Source organism: Anolis carolinensis, chromosome 6, assembly GCF_035594765.1.
Source record: "Anolis carolinensis isolate JA03-04 chromosome 6, rAnoCar3.1.pri, whole genome shotgun sequence".
Taxonomy (NCBI): domain Eukaryota; kingdom Metazoa; phylum Chordata; class Lepidosauria; order Squamata; family Dactyloidae; genus Anolis; species Anolis carolinensis.
In genome coordinates this window covers 22,202,741-22,224,691 of record NC_085846.1, presented here as the reverse complement: position 1 = coordinate 22,224,691, position 21,951 = coordinate 22,202,741, and the positions used below count along the sequence as shown (strand labels likewise).

Sequence of the window (21,951 nt, the reverse complement as noted above, 5' to 3'; positions counted from 1 at the left end):
GGTCCCCCTGGACTCACCGGCGACACTTGAAGCTCAGTTATCATTGGTGACTGGGAGGGCCTTTGCACAGTTAAAGCTTGTGCACCAGCTGCAACCGTACCTTGAAAAGCCAGACTTGGTTACAGTAGTCCATGCCTTAGTTACATCTTGTATGGATTATTGCAATGAAGATGATTTGGAAGCTTCAATTAGTGCAAAGATCTGCAGCCTGACTGCTGACTGGGGGACGGGGAGGATTGTAGGGACTCCCGGCATACAGCCCCTCTCTTAAAGCAGCTCCACTGACTATCCATTTGTTTCCGGGTCCAATTCAAAGTACAGGTTATTACCTACAAAGCCTTATACGATTCAGGTCCTGTATATTTGCGTGACCACATCTTTCCTTATGAACCTTTTCAGGCCTAAAGATCAGCCAGGGAGGCCCTCCTTTTGATCCCACCTCCCTTACAAGTGAGGTTGTTGTGGACAAGGAAGAGGGCCTTCTCAGTATTGGCCCCCCAATTCTGGAATGCCCACCCTAGAGAAATTAGACAAGTACCCACTCTCTTAATTTTCAGGAAGGAGTTAAAGACTTGGCTACTTAAGCAGGCTTTTGATAATGGCTAAGAACATCAACACTTTAGTAGACAGGACTTTGAATGCTAGAACGACAATTTACAATGCTGGATATCATGATCATGAGAATTGGCTGGTTTTAAATGGAGTTTATATTTTTATTGCTTTTAGGGGGCAAAATGGTTTTTAAACTCACTATTTATTACAGTTTATATTATTGTGTTATTTTGTTGTATTAAGTAATATGTGATTATTGTCTGGGCTGGAGTCCCCAGTGGCATAATGGGTTAAACCCTTGTGCTGGCAGGACTGCTGACCGACAGGTCAGCGGTTCGAGTCCGGGGAGAGCGGGTGAGTTCCCTCTGTCAGCTCCAGCTCCCCATGCAGGGACATGAGAAAAGCCTCACATAAGGATGGTAAAACATCCAACATCTGGGTGTCTCCTGGGCAATGCCCTTGAAGACGGCCAATTCTCTCACACCAGTTGCAGTTTCTCAAGTCACTCCTGACATGAAAAAAAAATTGTCTGGGTTATATTATTTACTGTATTTGTTTATTTGTTATAAGCCGCCTTGAGAGGGTGCAGGGAGAGGGTGCGGGATACAAATAGAACTACTACTGCTACTACTTATTATTATTATTTTATTATGACACAGCAAACAAGATAGATATGCTGGATTTCGTATCACAAAATCACAAATCGAACACTTCCCAAGTGTCTAGGACTGTGTGATGTATTTTCGGATAATGTGTGCAGATTATTATTATTACTATTAATACAGCACACTGGAGGAGAAGACGGGAGATGAAATCAGCACTACTTTGCCAATTGAAACTTGCAAATTTTATGGGTTGATTTACAAATGATGGTGATGATGGCAGAAATGCAGTGATGTTGATGATAGTAGCAATAATAATAATAATAACTATTATTATTATTATTATTATTATTATTATTATTATTATTATTATTATGATTCAGTCCCTTCTGTCACTTTGCAACACTTTCAGTAGGAGAACTGCTTTCTATCTGCCCTGAGCACTGGCACTGTTAAGTGCACAGGTTGCCGTTTCACACTCGGCCCCTGGCGAGACTTCTTTTGTCAAGTGTAAAAACATATTGTAGGCCAAATTCTGTTTGTTTGCTATAGCACCCTTTTTGCTTTTCAATCACTTTTGCTTTTCTAGCCCCAGCCTGACCTAGGATGGGGCTAGAAAAGCTTTCAAATCGAGGATGCTTAATGTTACAGATCAAATGTCCCTGGGGAATAATTCTGTTGTCTCTTTTCTAGCAGTATTTTTTAAAGAAAAGGCACAGAAGAAAGGAAGAGAAAGTTTTGTAGGGGTACAGGTGGAAAATATCATGCCCTGGACTCCCCAGAAAGGTTTTGTGTTTCCGGCAGGATGACTGAGGGATAAAAGCTTCATGTGAAATCACCCAAGGTCAAGTATCTCTTGGTTGCTGCTCAAACACAAAGCGGTAATGTGTAGACTGCCTCCCTTCAAGACCTTCTTGTTTATGAGTGCATTTTGAACTGTAATTATTCTATATTGCTCATGAAGACAGCCAATATAACATTAAAGCAGTCTATTCAATGCCTTACATTTAACAAAAAGGAAAACAGTTGGGCCAATTTGCTAAGCCGTTTACTAATATAACCTGCTTTAGAAATCAGCACATGGGGGGCCCAGCTTTCATATCAAGGACTCCTGGTGCTACCAATCTAAAAGCACTGCACAGCTATTCCTACCTTTCCCTCCTAAATGTGTATGTGCTCATACATGCATGGATGTTTTTTTTAAAAAAAGGATTGAAAAAGCAGTGGGAAAATACCCGAGGGAAGGATCTCCCCACTGTAAAATTTAGTTACTATTTTGTAAAATTCTGTGAATAGTCTAATTAAAGCCCCACCTTGAAGCATCCCAAGATAAGTTAGTGCAAAGGTTATAAATATGGAGAAAAGTTTCATTGATGTAAATTCTTGTTATATTTATGTGTTTATATGATTCAAATCAGTATAGAACAGGCATGGGCAAACTTTGGCCCTCCAGGTGTTTTGGACTTCAATTCTGATAATTCCTAACAGCCGGTAGGCTGTTAGGAATTATGGGAGTTGAAGTCCAAAACACCTGGAGGGCCAAAGTTTGCCCATGCCTAGTATAGAAGTATTACAAGTGAGCTAGTTGTTCCTGGTTTTTGTTGTGAAATGTAGAAGGATACAGGTGATTGAAATAGAAATTATATATACAGCAACAAGAAAGACTACATCCTGTAAGTGGAATGCATCTAGGAATTGAATGAAATGCTCCTAGTTTAAAACAATGCAGCTCTTTTTAGTGACATTTGTTTGTGTACAGATACATTTCATGACAACCATGATGGTATTATGACATAAAGCAGGCAATCATAAAATCCTAGAATCATATAGTTGGAAAAGACAAAAAGAACTATCTATTCCCAACACCATGATCATCTACAGTAGATGAAAAATAGGAGCTCAATGTATACAGAAGTGGCAATTCCCAGTAGGACAGTAACCCAGCAAGCCTTGGATGCCATGCTACAAAAAGGAAAAAAGGAAAAGCTCTCAGATTTTGAAAAGAAAATCTCTAATGAGATCAGGGAATTAAATGAAGCATAGCTTCATACTATATTCTGGTTGTTTCTCCATTCACTGACTTTTTTGGTCCATATGTTTTTAATATGCACTCACACGGAAATGAAACATCCAAAGGAGGCCTGTTTTTTTAGTCGTTGGAAAAATATGTAGCTGCACGCACTGATTATTAATTAATGTTCAAGCTGAAAAGTGGTGTCGGAGGGAAGAATGGTAAAACCAAATGACAGAGGAAATCAAACAGACTTGTGAGGAAATCAGTACTAGAAAATCAGAAAAGAATCCAGATCTTCAACAGACAGTAGAAATGATGTGTTACGGTTCAAGGATAACATTGAACCAAAGTTTCCACAAAGAATTTTTTCAGCATATTCATGTTGGCTTAAAGGTGGATTGGGTAAGGGAATGAAAATGAAGTAGAAAACATTACAATATTTATAGGATGGAGACATCCTTAAAATCTGTGAAGAAGGAGAGGAAGGTAATTGCATGTTTAAATTTAATGTCTGATACGAAAGGCTCCCTTCTTCACTTGTCATTATATTTCCTCTTAATTTGGGGGGTTTGGGAAAGCCGTGGCAAGAAACAGCAGCATTCAAGAGCATTTATTTGACACAATATCTCTGTCCAAGGATGCATTTTATGATGTCTTGTTCTCACAGGTAAGGAGCATGTACTTGAGTGGGGCTGGACATTTTGTCCCCAACAGTGTCCCAAAAGGACACTATGTAATATTGTGTAGTATCCACCTATGGAGAGACTATCAGGGGGAAATGTCCATGGAATGAGCAATAAACACTTAGTTTTCTGACATAACAGAGTATTTCCTTTAAAAAAAATTCTTAAAAACAGATGGACGATGTCTTTGAGAAACTGCAAGTGGCTTCAGATGTGAGAGAATTGGCCGTTTGCAAGGACGCTGCCCAGGGGAAGGCCGGATGTCTGCTGCTTTACCATCCTTATGGGAGGTTTTTCTCATGTCCCCGCATGGGGAGCTGGAGCTGACAGATGGAAGCTCACCTTGCTCCCTGGATTTGAACTGCCGATCCTTTGGTCAGCAGTCTTGCCGGCAGAAGGATTTAACCCACTGCGCCATCAGGGACTGTGAAGATGGGAAGCTACTTTCGGCTGAGCACTATTTCTGGCTTGCAAGCAGCTGTGCCCTCTTCTGGGATTAGTCATTTTTTGTTGTTATGTGCCTTCAAATTGACTCTAATTTATGGAGACACTCTCATAGGGTTTTCTAAGCAAGATTTTTTTTTCAGAGGAGGTTTGTCGCTGCCTTCCTATAAAGCTGAGTGTCTCAGTGAGCTTCCATGGCTGAACAGGGATTTGAACCATGGCCAAATTCAATACTCAAACCACTACATCACATTTGCTCTCTCTCTTCCAGAATTCTCTAATCTGTCGCCAGTTCCTACAATTTTCCATTCTTCCGACTCAGATAATCAGCATTAAATGATCTCTGAGCATGCTCTGTCCTCACTGGTCTCCTTTGGATTCTTCTACACACTATCTGAGGGCAGTAATTCTGCAAATAGATGTTAGCAAACAACTTTTCTAATGCCTCTTGGTGCACAGATGGTTCTATTTTGGCTGCATAGTTTGCTACTCAGAGTCTGGCTGATATGCTTGCTATTTGTGTATCTGGGTGTATATTGGAAACACCTACCTTGCTTCCCTTCCTGTGACTTGTTGGGCACTTCCTCGACACATTCTGAGGGGAACCAGCCCACACGACCCTTGACCTGTCCTTCCCAAAAGCCGCCTTCCCCAACGCTCAGCACTGAAAAGAAAAAAAGCATTGTTACTGGTGTAAACATCTATGGACAAAAGTGGGAGGACCATTCACCTTACCCAGAGTGAGCAAGGTGTGAGAAAACCAAGATTGAATCTCCACCACAACCGGGGGATATCTACCATCCTTTGGCCTCACTTCTAGATAAAGAGCTGAACTGAATGTGCTGCTGTTTTTTGTTGTTGCTGTTGTTGTTGCTTCTGGAGGTTGTAAAAGCAAGGACCATTAAATAGTCTCCTGAGCACGTCTCAAATATTCCGTTTGGGAATTCTGCCAACATGACTGTGACAGCTAATGAACAAAAACACTTTAGTTGTTGGGCCACACAGTGTGGACTTTTCTTCTCATTGTTTGCTGCTCTCTTCCCATTTTCTTAAAAGCAGGATAAAAAATGTTCTGAATCCGACTTCTCCAAAAGCAACGATCTCTAAGAAGTACTAGACTACAAATTCCATCATCCCCAGGCAGTACGGCCATTGATAATGGGAGGTATAATTGTAATCTTTCTGGAGGGCACCAGGTTGAAGAAATCTGTTCTTCAGGTTCTTTCAGATAATACAGCAATGTATTCCTTTCCCCTCCTACTTTCTGGCTTAATGAACTGAGTTGGAGAACCACATAAATAGCTGTGGGTTTGGGAGGCAATAATTTTAATGGTATGTGCAGGAGCAATACTTATATTGCCTTTGAGATGTTGTAGGTGTATCTACACTGTAGAATTAATGTGATTTGACACCGTCTGACTTTACCATACCTCAATGCTACAGAATCCTGGGAATTGTAGTTTGGTGGTGCACCAGCACTCTTGGCAGAGAAGACCTTGTAAAACTACAACCCCCACGATTCCATAGCATTGAGCTATGATGGTTAAAGTGACATCAAACTGCATTAATTCGACAGTGTAGATTCAACCTGGGAAGGAAATGTAAACACCTATCCTAGAAAAGTGATTCTTAACTGGGATCCATCTGTGAATCCCTTTTTATCATGGTTGCTGGAATTGCATTCAGAATATCATGAAATGCTTGTAGGCCTATTTCAGATGAAATCATGAACTCCAAGGTCATCAGCCGTTCTCCTTCATCACCTGCCAAAAACTCTCTTGTAATGAACCAACATGCTGAAGTACTTTTTGGGATTTACAAGATAAGTACCACTGCTATGGTCTTTCTCTCCACTTGTTGGCCTCACATCTAGTAGTTGATTGCTTCCATGGAAAGTTGCTCTAGCTTTTAGTCTAAACTTGAAAGGTAGTCTCTATTTTAATGAATAGGGTTCAGGGCCTTAGGTAACTCCTTTTAGTATTGCGCTAAGCCAGTGGCTCTCAGCTTGTGGGTCCCCAGATGTTTTGGCCTTTAACTTCCAGAAATCCTAACAGCTGGGATTTCTGGCTGGGATTTCTGGGAGTTGTATTCCAAAACACCTGGGGGGCCACAGATTGAGAACCACTGCGCTAAACTCAGGAAAAGATTTAATGTTCCACCGACATGAGAGTCACCAACCAGTATTCTGTGTATCCCGCAAGTTCAACAAAAAATAAATTAGTGTTGGGCATGGAGAACAATATGTTGAAGATCTGACAAGCCACATCTGCTCAAACAACTGTTTTAAGGATAATGGGGCCCTGATCTTTTATTTCCACCTGTACACTCTACTAAAGAACAACCCCACCTCATCTTACCACTATATATTTGTTCATGCTATCAATGAAATTAAACCATTTGCCATACAGAAACTAGGTTTGTTGTCTCTCTCCATCTCACCCTTGATAATTTGTGTGCTGTATATTTTCTTGAGATCTCCTAACATTCGGAGACTGCTAATAAATGTCAAATTTTGGGGAAGCATTTTTGAAAATCACATCAACCAACTTCTGGCCACCAATTTGCTACCTTCAAGTATTCAATACACTGATCTTCAAAGCAACCTTGCTTATATTTGTACCAAAGTCAGAACTAAATGTCTCAAAACAGGCCAAACAAAAATCCTTCCATTGAGCTGGAAATGATCTAAAACAATGGTTCCTAGCCTTTGGTTCTCCAGATATTTTGGACTAGCTCCTAGAAATCCTGACCACTGGCCATAGAGACTGGGGCTTGAAGACCATGAAGAAAGATGTTCTTTCAACATCTGAACACATTTGGGGGAACCTGAACAGAAGGCTGCTTTTACGTTCTAGTACTCTTTGCCAAAGGACGCTCAACTAGGTCCATCCCTAATGTCCTTCTGCTGGCAAGCAAACACATTGGCTAACATTTTGTCAGCCAGTTAACAACTTAACTGCTCATTTGCGACACTACGGCCTTGACTACAAGTGACCCTGAAACCAATCTCAAAAGCCTGTCAGCCATCCAGAGCTATTCTGCTAGTGTTCAGGGAATTGCAAGATATGACCAGCCCCCAGAAGCAAAGACCCCTATAGCAACACTTATTGCTATACACTTGATTGCATTGCAGCATCATTCACTAGCAAAAGGGGCTGGTCACATTATCTTGCAATGCCCTGTATGTCACCAGAACAGACTTTCATCACCCTTGATAGCTGACTAGCTTTTAATGTGGGTTTCAGGAGATGTATAGGGAGTGAACATACCAACAACATCATGTTTGAGACAGGATCTCAACCACTGTTATTTAGAGAAGCCTTTTGTCCCTAAATTATAACTTGAACGATATAAGCAGGCTTAACTAGTTTTTCTTGATTATGTTCATATTTTACTTGCTTTGTTTATGTTTTTCTTAGGTTTGTACTTGATTGTTTTAATTACTCAATTAGAATAATTGATAGAGCCCAGTTTAGAAGAAAAGCGAGCTACAAACTTAAGAAACATAACATTAAGTTGGACAACTGAACTGCTATTTTTGAATTCTTTGCAATTGCATTCTCCATGTTACTGTTTAGTACAGTGGTTCTCAACCTGTGAGTCCCCAGGTGTTTTGGCTTACAACTCCCAGAAATCTCAGCCAGTTTACCACCTGTTAGGATTTCTGGGAGTTGAAGGCCAAAACATCTGGGGATCCACAAGTTGCGAACACTGGTTTAGTAGGTGTCACCCTGTTATATGAGATCATATTTGATCAGATGACTGTGCTCCTCTAAGTGGCCTGGTTTTAATGAAATTCTTATGTCTGTAATAAAGATGTTAATAATACCAGCATACGACTCCTTATGTAGGTTTCACTGGCTATTCTCTACATACTTCAGTTATTTTAGAGCAGAGATAGAAGACGTGCAGACCTCAGCCTAATTTCAAAAACTCTCTGAAAGATCTCTAGCAAGTGTGATCTATTCCTCCCCTGATAACCCACTAGGCAAGCGAGGGAGAGAGAAAATCAATTTATGAGGGCAAAAAGAGAGAGAGAGAGAACAGGAAAAAGAGCACACTATACTTTTGACTCTGGCTGCACTCAAGCCTGGCTTGGTTCCATTCATCAGAAAATCTGCCCTACTCAGGAATACAGAAATAGCTTTTTAAGCGCAGAAGCCTTTAAAGCAGGCATGGGCAAACTTGGACACTCCAGGTGTTTTGGACTTCAACTCCCACCATTCCTAACAGCCTCAGGCCCCTTCCTTTTTCCCCCTCAGCCGCTTAAGCTGAGGGGGAAAAGGAAGGGGCCTGAGGCTGTTAGGAATGGTGGGAGTTGAAGTCCAAAACACCTGGCGAGCCAAAGTTTGCCCATGCCTGCTTTAAAGCCTTCCAGAGCTATAATCATTAAAAGACCATGGTAGTCCTCACAGAAGAAGCAAACTACAACTGTGGCGTCTGATATAACATAACTGAAGAATCACTGTCCTGGAATAGCGTAGGCTCAATGGGGCGGTGTGGATGTCCTCTTATATCTATAGCTATTCCTTTAATAGAGGAAACTGAAAGGAATTCTTGATTTGCATGCAGATGATCCAAACATCCATTCTTGGCATCTTCATTTGAAGGATTAAGTAGCAGGTGGAGTGAAAAACCTTTGCCAAAGGCTCTGGAGAATGACTTCAAATCAGCATAGACTGAATGGACAAATATCCTAAGCTCAAATGAAGCAGTTTCCCATGATTCTACATTACATAACTAGAGGATAGAAGGTGATTTTTGTAATGCAATTACTTACAGTGGTAAGTTACAGAATTCATAGACTCATAGAGTTGGAAAAGACCTCGTGGTCCATCCAGTCCAACCCCCTGCCAAGAAGCAGGAAAATAGCATACAAAGCACCCCTGAGTATCGTTGTAACTAATAACTGGTAGGCCACGAGGTAATAAATAAATCCCTTACAACAATTAAATAAATTATACTTCTGACACTTCACCACTCAACATAAGTAGTATCTGAATGTTACAAGCTGCTGGCCCATGTTACAGATCTCATTCTCCTCTCATCTGCTTGCTGTTCTCTCCACTCTCACCATAAAGGCCTAGGCAATAGTAGTAGGCACAGCCCAAGCCAGCACTTGGTACTCCTCCTTTACTATGGGCAAATTGACATAACTATAAAAATAACCAAAGACTTACATTTACACTGCAAAAGAAGTCGAGTTGCCCCTCATTAATATATACTTGCAATGGAATATAGAGATACCCTTTAAATGGGAAAAATGAATCAATGACAAGTAACTAATTATTTGTATGTGGTTCATTCCAAGCTCAGGATATAAGAGATGACTTCATTTCACAATTCAAATATACAATTCTTTAACAAACTTCTGATCTGGAAACTCTTCTCTGGACACAAACAAACACAAATAAAGACCACAAACCACTCACATGTGCCTGACAGATGTACACCAAGACATTCTAGACACCAACTAAAGACAACACATGGCGACACAAAACAAGCCTCTCAGCTACCAAGACACTCAATCTACTTGTACCAGCCAAACAAAAGGTTCTCAAAGTGTGACGTAGGGAACAGCCTCCCCATAGATCTATATCCTGCTCTTTGCAGTCAGTATAAATCTTGATTGCTCCTTTTTCCCAAGTACCATTCAGTGTGATGTTTGGGTTTCCTGGCTTGCGTTGTGTGAATTGTGTATGTGCCTGCTGTGAGTCCTATGACACATCATCTAGGAATATCCAAAGCAAATGAGTCACATTTGAGTTGCCTTCTATTTCCCATCATTTCCATTCTCTCCCTGGCATCAGAATGGGAGAGGGGAAACTTTTAGTATTTTAAAAAAGTATCCTTTGTGGGATGCACATATTTTTTGCTTCTTCAACTGGAAAGGCTGCCTACAACAGAGTTTGAGAACCCTTGTACAAAGTCCAGTGATCTCTCCCAAAGAATCCAGGCACCGTGGACTCAGGGAAAACCCCTGGGCAATCCAAGGGTGTGCACAGAGACCAACGTACCCTTGATCTTCTCGCCCTTGCTGATGGAGAGCTCACCCTCGGCCTGGGACTGGTAGGGTTTCACAGCCATGAATGTGCGGCCAGGCACAGCTGAATAGAGTTTCCGCTTCACACCCCGGCTGCTCAGCGTGCTCCCTCCAGCAGACTCCTTCTGATATCCACTGGAACTGCCAAGGGAAATAGTGAAAGAGAGGCCAAGACGTAGCCAAGTATAACGCATGAGTCCCAAACACGAATGCAAACATGTTTTGTACTTCTGCAAGCCTTAGGGTTCTTGCTGACACCTCCCTCTTGTGTGCGGATAGTACTGCTCTGGTTATATAAAGACCCACTGTCAGATAATGAGTTTGTTATCTCAAATTCACATGATTTTCCCCTTGTGATTCCACCCCCAGGTTCAAAAATGATCCTGTGCTTTTGCTCTTCTATAACTAATTAAAAACAAAGATGAGAGTTCCGGGTCTCCAGCATCACATCCACATTGAAGTAGAAAATCTTAAAATGTTCAAGAGTAAATTTCTGTTCTCTCCAACTGTGGAGGTCTTTAAACAGAGTCTGGATGGGCATCTTTCCAGAGTGCTTCAATTGTATATTCCTGCACGACACAGGATCGTACTGGATGGCTCTTGTGATCCTGTCCAATTTAAGATTCTATCATTCATTTTTGCCCTAATGGCTTCCTTTTCACAAAAATGCTGACTTTTGGAACTCTATTTTGGCATTTAATGTACACTAAAACCACAGATAATGGCTATCTTATCCCAGTGTTGTGTACATAATATAACTCCCTCTCCATGACACCCATTGGTACCACACAAACACCTGCACAGAAGGAGTCTCCCAGAATTTTTCATGCAAATCTGTGCTATAGGAGTCTCTCATGATAGGAAGTCTGTGCATTTACAATAATACACACCGATATTCTTCTTTTGCAGATGTTTGTATGGCACACATGGAACTCGAGAGAAAGGCTTGGGAATATTCTTTTTTGGACTGGGCAAGGGAGAGTTACCTTTCAGGTGCAATGTCAGGGTCAGAGCTACTTGGTACAGGATTGCTCCTCATCTGTGTGGTTATTATCACTGTTGCCAAACATTCATCAAATGGATTTCACTGCATCCTCATACAGCCTTTTAGGCTTTGCTATTCTTGCCCATTAGATTCCAACTTCCTCCAAAGCAAACTAGTAACCAGGCATTCTTCCCAATATGCCCATCAGTTCAGAATTTGAAGAAATGTTTTCAAATGTTGTCAAATGTACATCACTTAGGTTTTAGGATTTTAAAACCTAAGTCATGTACACTGTAATCTAGAATTAGGAAAACCATTAAGTTCAGGGTTGCACCATTGCCTCATCCCACTGTTACAGTGTGTAGGCCAGATATCTTCCATTCACCCAAAGCCAATCCTGAAGCATCAAGTACGAAAAATACCTGGGGCGACCACGCTGCTTTTTTGCTTCATCCGTGTGACGCCCGCGTGACGGGGAACGGCTACGAGCACCACGGGGACTGCTGGAACTGCGCAAGGTTCCTGTGGTGATCTTCTGTCCCTGTACAGCCACAGTGGTAGATGGGGTGGAAGGAGGGGCATAAAGCATCCAGTCTGGGAGGTTCATGCTGGTGTCACTGTTAGCTCTCAGCAAGGTATGGGGCACCGTTAGGCTCTGGGAGCCATCTCGGCGTCGGCTGGCATATTGTGGGGTCTCCTGGAAAGGGACTGAATTGGACAGCAATGTCAAAAAAGAATAGGATGATGAAGGCAATTCTGGAGAAATGGGCTCCTATGGGTCATACTTTGCAGGAAGGGCCATGCCACTAAACACATAACAGGGCATGAGTAAGGTTGGTGCCAAAATGTGTGCCTGTTTGAAGATAACTCAGACAAAGTGTAGGCCAAATGACATACAGTGTGCTCATTAATTTCCAAAAAATACTGGTTTTCCTTTTTTAAGAAAAAGCAATTTGCTAAGCCAAATTGGTTGTTGTACTATCATTTCTCTATTTTACCCACCAACTACAAAATATCACTTTTGTAAAGAAGTCTTAGCATTGTATTGGCCAATGTATCTCCACTGATATGGCAACGTAGTGGCACTGTTCCATGCAACCTTCACACCCATTATGAAGGAAAATAATACACCAATGTTCTGGAAATAAACATTAATTAAAATCAAAACACACTTTGTATAATGTAATATCATGTTGTATAGTGTTGCCTGCTTTGCTATAATCTTTTCAGGATACAGCCAAAATACACTGCTTATGTAGTCTTAGTATGAAAATGATCACAGTCTACTGTGAAATACCAGTATTATTGTCCCTACAAAGAGGTTTTGATCTCCAAACCTAAAATTAAATTGCAATATACCCCAAATGCGAGATATACTCTCATTTTATGACAGTGAAATTCATCTATGTTTGCCCACTCTTTTCACTGCCACTGGCAATAGGATGCCTTTCTGTTCTCTTTTCCACTCTCCTCTCCCATAGGTGTTTATGGCAGAGTCCCAGGGACCTATAGATAGCCAAGGAATGCCAGGGTGTTGGGACTTGGTTTGAGAGGCAATAGAAGGGAATTATACCCAGGTAACAAGCAGCAAGCTGTACTAAATTTACTTGGACTTCCTTCAGAGCAGACATCCTTAGGGTTGCACTGAGAATCTGTTTCCATTTAGAGTACAAACATTTTGATGACATCCTCCCTCCCATCAAACTCACCCACATCTGAATCTCGGTGGCTCTTGATCAGCTCTCCCAGTTCAAAGTTTCCTGCAATGACCGCCACCTTGTACAGAAAGAACATATATGCATTCATGAATGACAGTCATTCCTCTTCAATTGCTGACAGATAAGAAACAGGAAATTTCTCAACTTCTTTGCTTTTGACCTGTTTTCTTTCAGAACTCCCAAGCACTCCCTTTTCCTATAGCAATTTGATGGTTCAGCCTTGAACCAGTGCTGAAGAGCAGATCTTAGTGCCAGATCCCACACTTTATAATGTGACAACAGAAGTTAGGTGAAAAAGGGGCTGATTTCTTTGAAAGAAATATCACAAAACATATGATAATAGATCTAGAATGATTTTAGTCAAAATCCAGTTGTTAGTCCCAACTAGATCAGATTTGCTGAATCCATGAAAACTTTATAAGTTAACATTTATGTAAGTTTCACTGATTCAATACGTCTACTTTAGCTGGGACTGTCAACTAAATTTAGGCCACGAATGGGTCATCCTTAACACACAATGTCATCCAGAGTCCGCAAACACCCATATTCACATGCTCAGTCATGGATACCTGGCACTGAAAACAGGTCCAGGGTCTCAGCCCCGACATGCCTTGGCTACAGTTTGGGTCAGCATGCCCCACTCACACTTTACCTTGGAAGCAACTCACCACATACCTGAAAAGCAGTCTGCCCATGGTTGTTCTTGATCTCTTTGTTAGCTCCCCGGTATAGCAGAATACGAGCACAGCTCTCCTGGGAAATAGGGGAGGAAGGGAATGGAAAGAGATTGAGAAAAGAAGTAGGGGGAGGAAGTCCGGGAAGAAGATATTAGGAACGAGAGATGGGATGAAAAAAGCACACTGTCCGTCGATGATAGTCTCAATGGAAAAGGGGGTATATCTGCAATGATGAGAAAGTACCAAGAATGTATTAAAGTCTTTAAGTCCCAAAGTGGATATATGAGGTTCTTTTTTGATTGCACTCGTCCTCACTGTATTGTGGACTTGATGCAGAACATGATGTTCTTCCCACTACAAAGATAATTCCCATTATACAGATGGGGGTTTTGAGGCTGCCAGACAAATGACTGCAAAAGGCTTTTCAAGTGAATATAGAGAGCAGAACAGATCTTAGAGGCAAAATGTCAACACCCTACTCTACCCTCTGCCTGTGTGAAAGGCAGCCTTTCATTATCAAAATACACCTTTAAAACCCATGGCCACCCAGAGAGAATTCCAGGTGATATTTTATTCCATGTTTCCAGAAAGTGTAAACCCTTAAATTCAAGTTTCTGTCTCTCTCCTACAACCCTTCAACAAGCCTGCTTTTCACACATTTTACACTTGCCATTCCAATACACATAACAAGAATTTACCTTTTTTTCATTATTTGTTTACAAAAACAACTTGGCTTAAATCCTTCCAAACACAAGCATTTCATAAAAAGAATTTTGGCAGGTATTGGAAAGTACTTTAAAAACAATTAATTAATGTAACATGTACTAATGAAACAGAATGGTGGCCCTGGAAAATCTGTTGTGCCATTTCTGAAAAGTGTTTTAAGTTTCTAGTCTCTTAGGACTACTGAGAGTAACCTAAAAAGTGTGCCTGTACTGGAAATTATAGTACTGAGAATGCTTTGGCTAACATGAATCCCAACCTTTGTGCACTGGTCTTTAAGATGTTTGAAAATTTAATCCTATCCTCCCAAATATGAGAGTCGTGTTCAATAGTAAAGGATTTGGGAACTATCACCTCAAACACCTGAAGAACCAAAGATTTCCTACTCCTAAGACTGAATAAGGATGTTCTCAGCTACAGTGTAAGCTGTGCTTGATGTGTTGTTGAAGGCTTTCATGGGTTGCTGTGAGATTTCTGGGCTGTATGGCCATGTTCCAGAAGTATTCTCTAATGACATTTTGGCCACATCTATGGAAAGATTTCTCAGAGGTTGTGAGGTCAGATTTCACAACCTCTGAGGATGCCTGCTATAGATGTAGGTGAAACATCAGGAGAGAACGCTTCTTAAACATAGCCATACAGCCCAGAAATCTTATAGCAACCCATCATATTTGACTCTGAGAGATGGCAGGTAACACTAGCACTGCTATCCAACACAGTCTGCTGCTTCAGATTTGCAGAACCAGCATAGATTCTGGGGTGCCTTGGGCAAGATGCCCTCAGTTTCCTCCTCTCTGAGTAGCTCCACCTTATTATTACAACCACAGCTCTCCCTTTGTTTCCCCATATCCCTCTGGACCCAATCTTCTCCATCACTAAAGGAAGAGGTCAAAATTAGCAAAGTTTTTTGATCCTCCTTATTGTTGCTAATTTTGCTGCTAATTCACTTGAAAAAGATAAATGAACACGAAGCACAGCATAAAAGCATAGCAGAGCCAGAGGTCTGTAGGGTTTGGCAGTGAGCCCACTCTTGGCATATACCCTGAAATGTTGACTTCTATACCAGTCCTATGCAGACTCATGTGAATTTTAAAGAACTTTTGACTGAAGTAAAAGGGGCTGAACAGAATGAGGTGAGGTTGTTTCTAGATCTTTGCTCTTATCTACTGTGAAAAGAGCCTTGTAGCATGGCTTTCCTTAACGTTGGGATCTCCTTTTTAATGTAAGGATATATTTCATGAAAAAAGAATCACAGTGGGCTGTCAACCAGTCGGAGTGAACCATACCATGGCTATTGGCGATGGGACCTGAGATGACGGAGGTTGTAGTCAAACATATTTAGAGGCCACCAAATAGGGAAGGATGCTCTGTGCTCTCTGGTTGTTTGAAGGAAGATGGTTTCAAAGCTTTGTTGAGATGGATTGCTTCACTCTTTGAGAAAAAATAAGTTTCCTTTTCTAAAGCATAGAGGATAGAAGCCTACATCCATCTTCACTTTAATTTATGCGTAAAGGATTTTTGATTCATCAGGTATAGTGTTGTATTTCCAGAGGTGTTCTGTGCACCTGACTTATTAAATCAGCAGAACTTGCATAGCTATTTGGCCAAGTTCTTGATAATTCAATAGGTCAGTTTTAGTTGGGATTACCTTTGAATTTCAGCCACAGATTTTAATCAATCTTTGTGAAATATCCATAGAACACAAAGGATAGCTTAACACCATGTAGTTTTGAATATCCTGATCCACAAGGTTCCAATGGACACAAATTTATGGGAATTTGAAAAGACTGAAAACAGCTCTGCTGCCTTGAATGGAATATAAGCTCAGCCAACAGTGAAGTAAATTCAACTTCCAATGTAAATTATCAAGCTAGCAAAGCACAAATCACATAGAAATTTGGTACTGCCCCCCCCCCCCAGCCCAATGATATTTGACTTCCATAACAAAAGAATTCTCTAGATAAGACCAGTTAACTACAATAAGAACAAATTGGGATGTGGGATAAAACTGGGAAAGTAGATTGGAAATAAAACCAAGGGTAGTGGTCAGTAACTGGGGTCCCCAGCAGTGTCCCAAATTCTGTTGGTCGACATCAGAATTTTTAAAAAGCTCATTGCACCTACCTTGTTGTAGAGTGCACAGATGTGTAGTGCTGTATTCCCAGAGGCATTCTGTGCACCTGGCTCAGCGCCATAGAAAAGCAAATGTTCCAAGTGTTGGGAGTGTCCGTGTTGGCAGGCCTGGTACGTGGAGAAGCAGAGGTCAGGAATGCATGGTGGGGCTAGATGGTCAGATGGACAGGTGCATGTCACAGCCACCCCCCTCAATCTTTAGGCTTGGAGCCAGCCCTGGCAGGAAACACACATAGGATGTAATATGGGTCGCTAGCTATCTTGCCCATAAAATTGGGGGCTACCAGACATGGAATCTGACAGTGCCTGGAGGGGTAAGGACCAGCATCTAATACGTTACCTGGTGTATCTCCTGCCAACCATTCTCATCAATAGTTCCGATGTGAGCCCGATTGTAGAGCAGAAGTTCACAGCAGCGTGGATCACCTCCGACCATGGCAGTGTGGTATAGTGGAGTCAACCCACGGCGATCCTTGTAATTGGGTGAGCCCCCCAAATCCAAGAGTGCCTGTGGAAGGCAAACAGGGAGACATGAATGGCTATTTCTCAGCCTGAAGTAAATAAAAATTTGTGTTTCCACAACAAGGGCTTCTTGTATGCTGACCAGTATTGACAATAACACATTAAATCAGGGGTAGGCAATCTTGTTTCATGGCATTTCTGTTATTTTGGAATCACTCTAAGTATATCATGGCAGACTGAAAGCCGCTACAGCTCTTCCATGACTTACTGCCTTGCAAACTGATGTTGGCATGGAGCCCACCACATCAAATTATGCCTGCTGTCTGCACACAGATCTGCACAAAGTACAAATCCTGACAAGGTCCTTGGGGAGGGATCTCTTTCAGCATACCACTGAAAACTATTCAGGGCAGATGGCTATTTCTTGAATCTTCTAAACGGGAGTCTAGCTATTGGGGAGACAGGGCAAAATGAGGTTGACGACACTTTCTAAATAATAATTTAGAACCCCTAAATAAATTTGCCTTGAGTCCCCCAAATGTCTAACTTTTTAGAAGGTGAGACATTTAAACCATTGTGTCCACAGTCTCTTAGTTACTTTGCCCATTTTATTTGGAAACCTTAAACTGTTTCTCTAAATGCTTGACTGAATGTTTTAAATTGCAACCATGCCACAAATGTGGGCACTGAAGGGAAATGTCATTTGGGGGTTGGGACTCTTATTTGGGTAGCAATGCCTTAATTTTGGTCCCTTGTAACTATGTCCCTGTTTCTAAATCATTGCACATTGATGGCATTACATGTTAGGACAGCACAACCTAGCATGACATAGTAAACGTAAAGGTAAAAGTTTTCCCTTTACATTAAGTCTAGTTGTGTCCGACTCTGAGGGTTGGTGCTCATCTCCATTTCTATGCAAAAGAGCCGCCGTTGTCCGTTGACATCTCCAAGGGCACGTGGACAGCATGACTGCATGGTGCACCATTACCTTCCTGCCAGAGCAGTCCCTATTGATCTACTCACATTTGCATGCTTTCAAACTGCTAGGTTGGCAGAAGCTTAGGCTAACGGTGGGAGCTCATGCTACTTCCTGGATTTGAACCACCAATCTTTCGGTCAGCAAGTTCAGCAGCTCAGCAGTTTAACCCACTGCGTCACCGGGGGAGGGGGAGGGGGGGGCAGCATGACATAACAACAACAACAACAACAACAACAACAACAACAACAACAACAACAACATACCAGGTGGCTACTACTGCTATCTTTATGTATCACTTTTCTTAGAACTTGATTCTTACATGATTTTAAAATGGTAAGAGAAAATATAGCATTTAGCTGCTAATATTACCATCAGGGCTGAATAATGGTGAGAACACACGGCTTTGTGCAATGCTGTGGCTCCATCCCTTGCACGGAAGTCTATGTGAGCGCCACCAAGGCACAGCAGCCGGATCACGTCAATCGTCCCATCCAACTGGGCTGCTAATGTCAAAGGCGTCTCTGCAGATAAAGCACAGGATAGTTATTGGGATGCATCTGTGGGTTGTGCAACTAGCACCCAAGACCACCTTTCCCTCCCCATTTGTATCTCCTTGATAGTTACCACCAGTGTCAGAATCATGATAGTTGGGGTCCAGCCCTTTGTCCAGGAGTCGTGCCACTTTCTCAGCTGCTCCATGTTGGACATATTCCAGAAACTTCTTCAACCCCGTCTGGGGAAAGATTTGCCAGTGACAGTCCTTGAGAGTCAGGGAAGGGAGGGGACAGAATACTGCGGGTGGAAAAGAGGAACACAGAGGAGCTGGGCCTAGTTCTTAAGCTACCCAGAACTTCTTATGGGCACGAGGAATGTCCAGGCTGAGCACAAATTGCCCCGCCCTCCTCAGTGAAAAGGAAGCATCCCATGGGCACATTCCTTTATACTGTGGTTTTTAAATACAACATTGTAAATAAACTTAGAAATATCTGTTGTTGTTGTGATTAGGTGGTTTCAAATCAACTCTGCAAGATGTATTCAAAGAAGATTTAACACTGCCTTCTGTTAGGCTAAGAAAGAGTGACTTGCTCAAGGTCATCCACTGATTTCCACGAGTGACTGGGGTTTTGAATTCTGGTATCCCAGAATTGTAATGATCAGATCATTATACAACATTCCTTCCCTAGTGCCTCTTATCTAACCAGCTAAGAGAAAAGTAGCTTCCATTTTCATACTGGCGCAAGAGAAGGGACGACATGGAATCAAGTAAATCAATACACCCTCAGAAGCTATCCACACCAGACATTGTGGTATAGTGGAGCTAGGGTCTGTAGGGTAGAAGCATGGCACTTTTAGATTATCAGGGTGGTAATGCCATCTTCTATTCCTCTTAATCTTCTAAGAAACAACATATAGTTGTGAGCTCTCCCTGTTGTAAGGAAAAGTAATTTGAGGTGGTTTTATCTTTGGTCTTGACTGAGCAACTAACTCCCATGAGTTTATATAAAAGGCTTATGGTTTATGGAGAGAGATCAAGACAGCTGCCTGACTTTTTTTTAACTATCAGTAGGGGGCCTGGCTAAGGGAGCTGTCATAATGAGTGTCTTCTCTTCAAAATATACTACACTACTATTCTAACAGTATTTTGCTAACAAAAGGCAGGATCACAGAATGTGAGTGCTGTGACTTTACAAAAGCTAAGAATGTTCAGACTAAATGCAAGCTTTCACCCAACAGAGATTTTTTTTTTTTTACCTTTAATTCATGGTTATTGCGGAAACTTTTCTCACCTTAGTGTGGAGTTTCGCCAACTGCTTCTCATCCAAGTTGGTCTGCTTGTAAACCCGAGTCTTGTAACGGAACTGGAAAATATGTGATGATGGGACAAGCAGAGAAAGTTACTGTGGTTGCATAAATGATGTTTAGTCATCTTCAGAGATGTTTCTTAAAAGATACTACCTTGTCACTACTGCCCTTGCTGTTAAGAAAATCTGCAAAGGCTCACAGGGAGAAGACATATTGCCCTACAACTAGCTCCGGTTCTTTTAGTTGAAAAGTAACCCAAAGCTTGGGAATGTTACCTCTTTGGACTACAATCCCCAAATTTCTATGCAACCTAGGGATATAAGAGGTGTAGTAAGAAACAATGATTTTTCAATCTCAGCCTTTGATAATTAAAGCATACTATAATATTGGTGAACCTCATCATTTGAAGAATGTTAGGTTGTATTCTATGAAGAATTTTAGACTAACGTGGAATAGACTTTAAGCTTGCAGGATCTGTTTTCCTTTACTAGAACTGGAGGCAGGTTCAAGGGGCAAGACAAACAGACATTGAGAACGAAGGAGCAACCAGCCTTTGAGCAGCATTCTTAGCCTCAGTCTAAGAATATCTTTTCTATACTACTGAGCTCATTTTTCTTTTGAGAGTGGTCCAATGTCCTACTTTACAGATAATCCTTTTTGAAAGCATCCTCTACTGCAGTGGTGTCAGACCTGTTGCCTTCCAGGTGTTTTGAACTTCAGCTCCCAGAATTCCTGGTCATTGGACAAGCTGGCTAGGGCTTTTGGAGTTGGAGGCCCAAACACCGCTGCTTTATTGGAATGGCAGTTTGGTCCAGATCTGACAAAGAACCCCAAAAAGAGAAAACCAAAGGTGCCTTGAAGTTGTTCATCAAGAGCAGTGGTTCTCAACCTGGGGTCCCCAGATGTTTTTGGCCTTCAACTCCCAGACATCCTAACAGCTAGTAAACTGGCTGGGATTTCTGGGAGTTGTAGGCCACAAACATCTGGGGACCCCAGGTTGAGAACCATTGATCAAGAGTGAGCACTCGTATAGCACACTGACAAGGCAACTGGGTGGCTTGGTTACAATTTTCCCCACTGATGTACTCATAACACATAAATCAGCATAATAATAATAATAATAATAATAATAATAATAATAATAATAATAATAACTGTATTTTTATATCCCACCTCCATCTCCCTGAAGGGATTCGGGGCAGCGCACATGGGGACAAGCTCGATCAACAAAGTTAAAATATAGCATAGGATTAATAAAAACAACATCATAATAAATAAAATAGGCAGCACCCAAAAAAACACAGTATAAAACACCATCGAGCCAAACACTGGCCTGAATAATAAACAATTCTGCGGGGCATAGCAGAACTAGTGCAATTCAGTTGCAAGGACAGGTCTAACAGATAAAGTGAAGGAGCCAGATGATGAAGTTGTGGGTGGAGGGCAATGTAAGATACAGCAAATTTGTATCCTCTTTTGTCCCTTTTTTGTTGTGCACTTCCCTTTTATGGGTGATGTGTAAGAGGCTGTGCTAAGAATGTAGTTAGCCCCATTCCTAAAAACCATAGGACATGGAGGTAGGCTTGAAAACACAAGTGAATGAGAACACAATGGAAGTCTACATCAGGTATATGCAAACTTTGAACCTCCGGATGTTTTGGACTTCAACTCCCACAATTCCTAACAGCCAATGGGCTGTTAGGAATTGTGGGCGTTCAAGCCCAAAACACCTGGAGAGACCAAGTTTGCCCATGTCTGGTCTACATGCGCACGCACGCACACACACGCACACATACACGCCTCTGTTTTCTCCAAGCTTTTCTTCCCCAGCAGCCTCGTTGAGTGATAGAGGTGGAAAGGGTGTTTACTGTTATGAAACAATTATGAGACAGAAAGCCTTCCAATCCAGTCATTTTTACTGTTTGTATTTCATATTTTTAAAAAATTATAATATGCCATCCAGCAAATTCTAGTTTTCAGCTGGTCCAAAAGCTCAAGAAATAAATACATGCACTTTGAATTACCCTGAGATCTGCCACTAGATCCCAATCTACGATCTGCCCACCTCTGTTTTAGAACACTGTGCTGTACCTAGCATTTATATAAACGTTCTTCCATGGATGTCTGTGACTA

The 21,951-nt window shown here is 41.6% G+C and overlaps 1 protein-coding gene across 7 annotated transcripts in view; it reads right to left on the bottom strand.

The window, feature by feature from the left end:
- Window positions 1–21,951, bottom strand: part of shank1 (SH3 and multiple ankyrin repeat domains 1) — a 131,603-nt gene that overhangs the window by 58,709 nt on the left and 50,943 nt on the right. For 5 of the 7 annotated variants that reach the window (XR_009999731.1, XR_009999730.1, XM_062957582.1 and 2 more), the window contains exons 4-13: window positions 19,803–19,874; window positions 18,640–18,775; window positions 18,385–18,536; window positions 16,915–17,082; window positions 16,566–16,682; window positions 13,717–13,794; window positions 13,033–13,099; window positions 11,746–12,031; window positions 10,313–10,479; window positions 4,846–4,959 (exon numbers count right to left, since the gene is read on the bottom strand). Coding sequence is in view for 5 of the 7 variants with exons in the window: in XM_062957582.1 (XP_062813652.1) it covers window positions 4,846–4,959; window positions 10,313–10,479; window positions 11,746–12,031; window positions 13,033–13,099; window positions 13,717–13,794; window positions 16,566–16,682; window positions 16,915–17,082; window positions 18,385–18,536; window positions 18,640–18,775; window positions 19,803–19,874 (1,357 nt within the window). In the remaining 2 variants the exon portion in view is untranslated. The remainder of the gene's footprint in view (window positions 1–4,845; window positions 4,960–10,312; window positions 10,480–11,745; window positions 12,032–13,032; window positions 13,100–13,716; window positions 13,795–16,565; window positions 16,683–16,914; window positions 17,083–18,384; window positions 18,537–18,639; window positions 18,776–19,802; window positions 19,875–21,951) is intronic. The other 2 variants (XM_008113575.3, XM_062957584.1) reach the window with 1 other exon arrangement.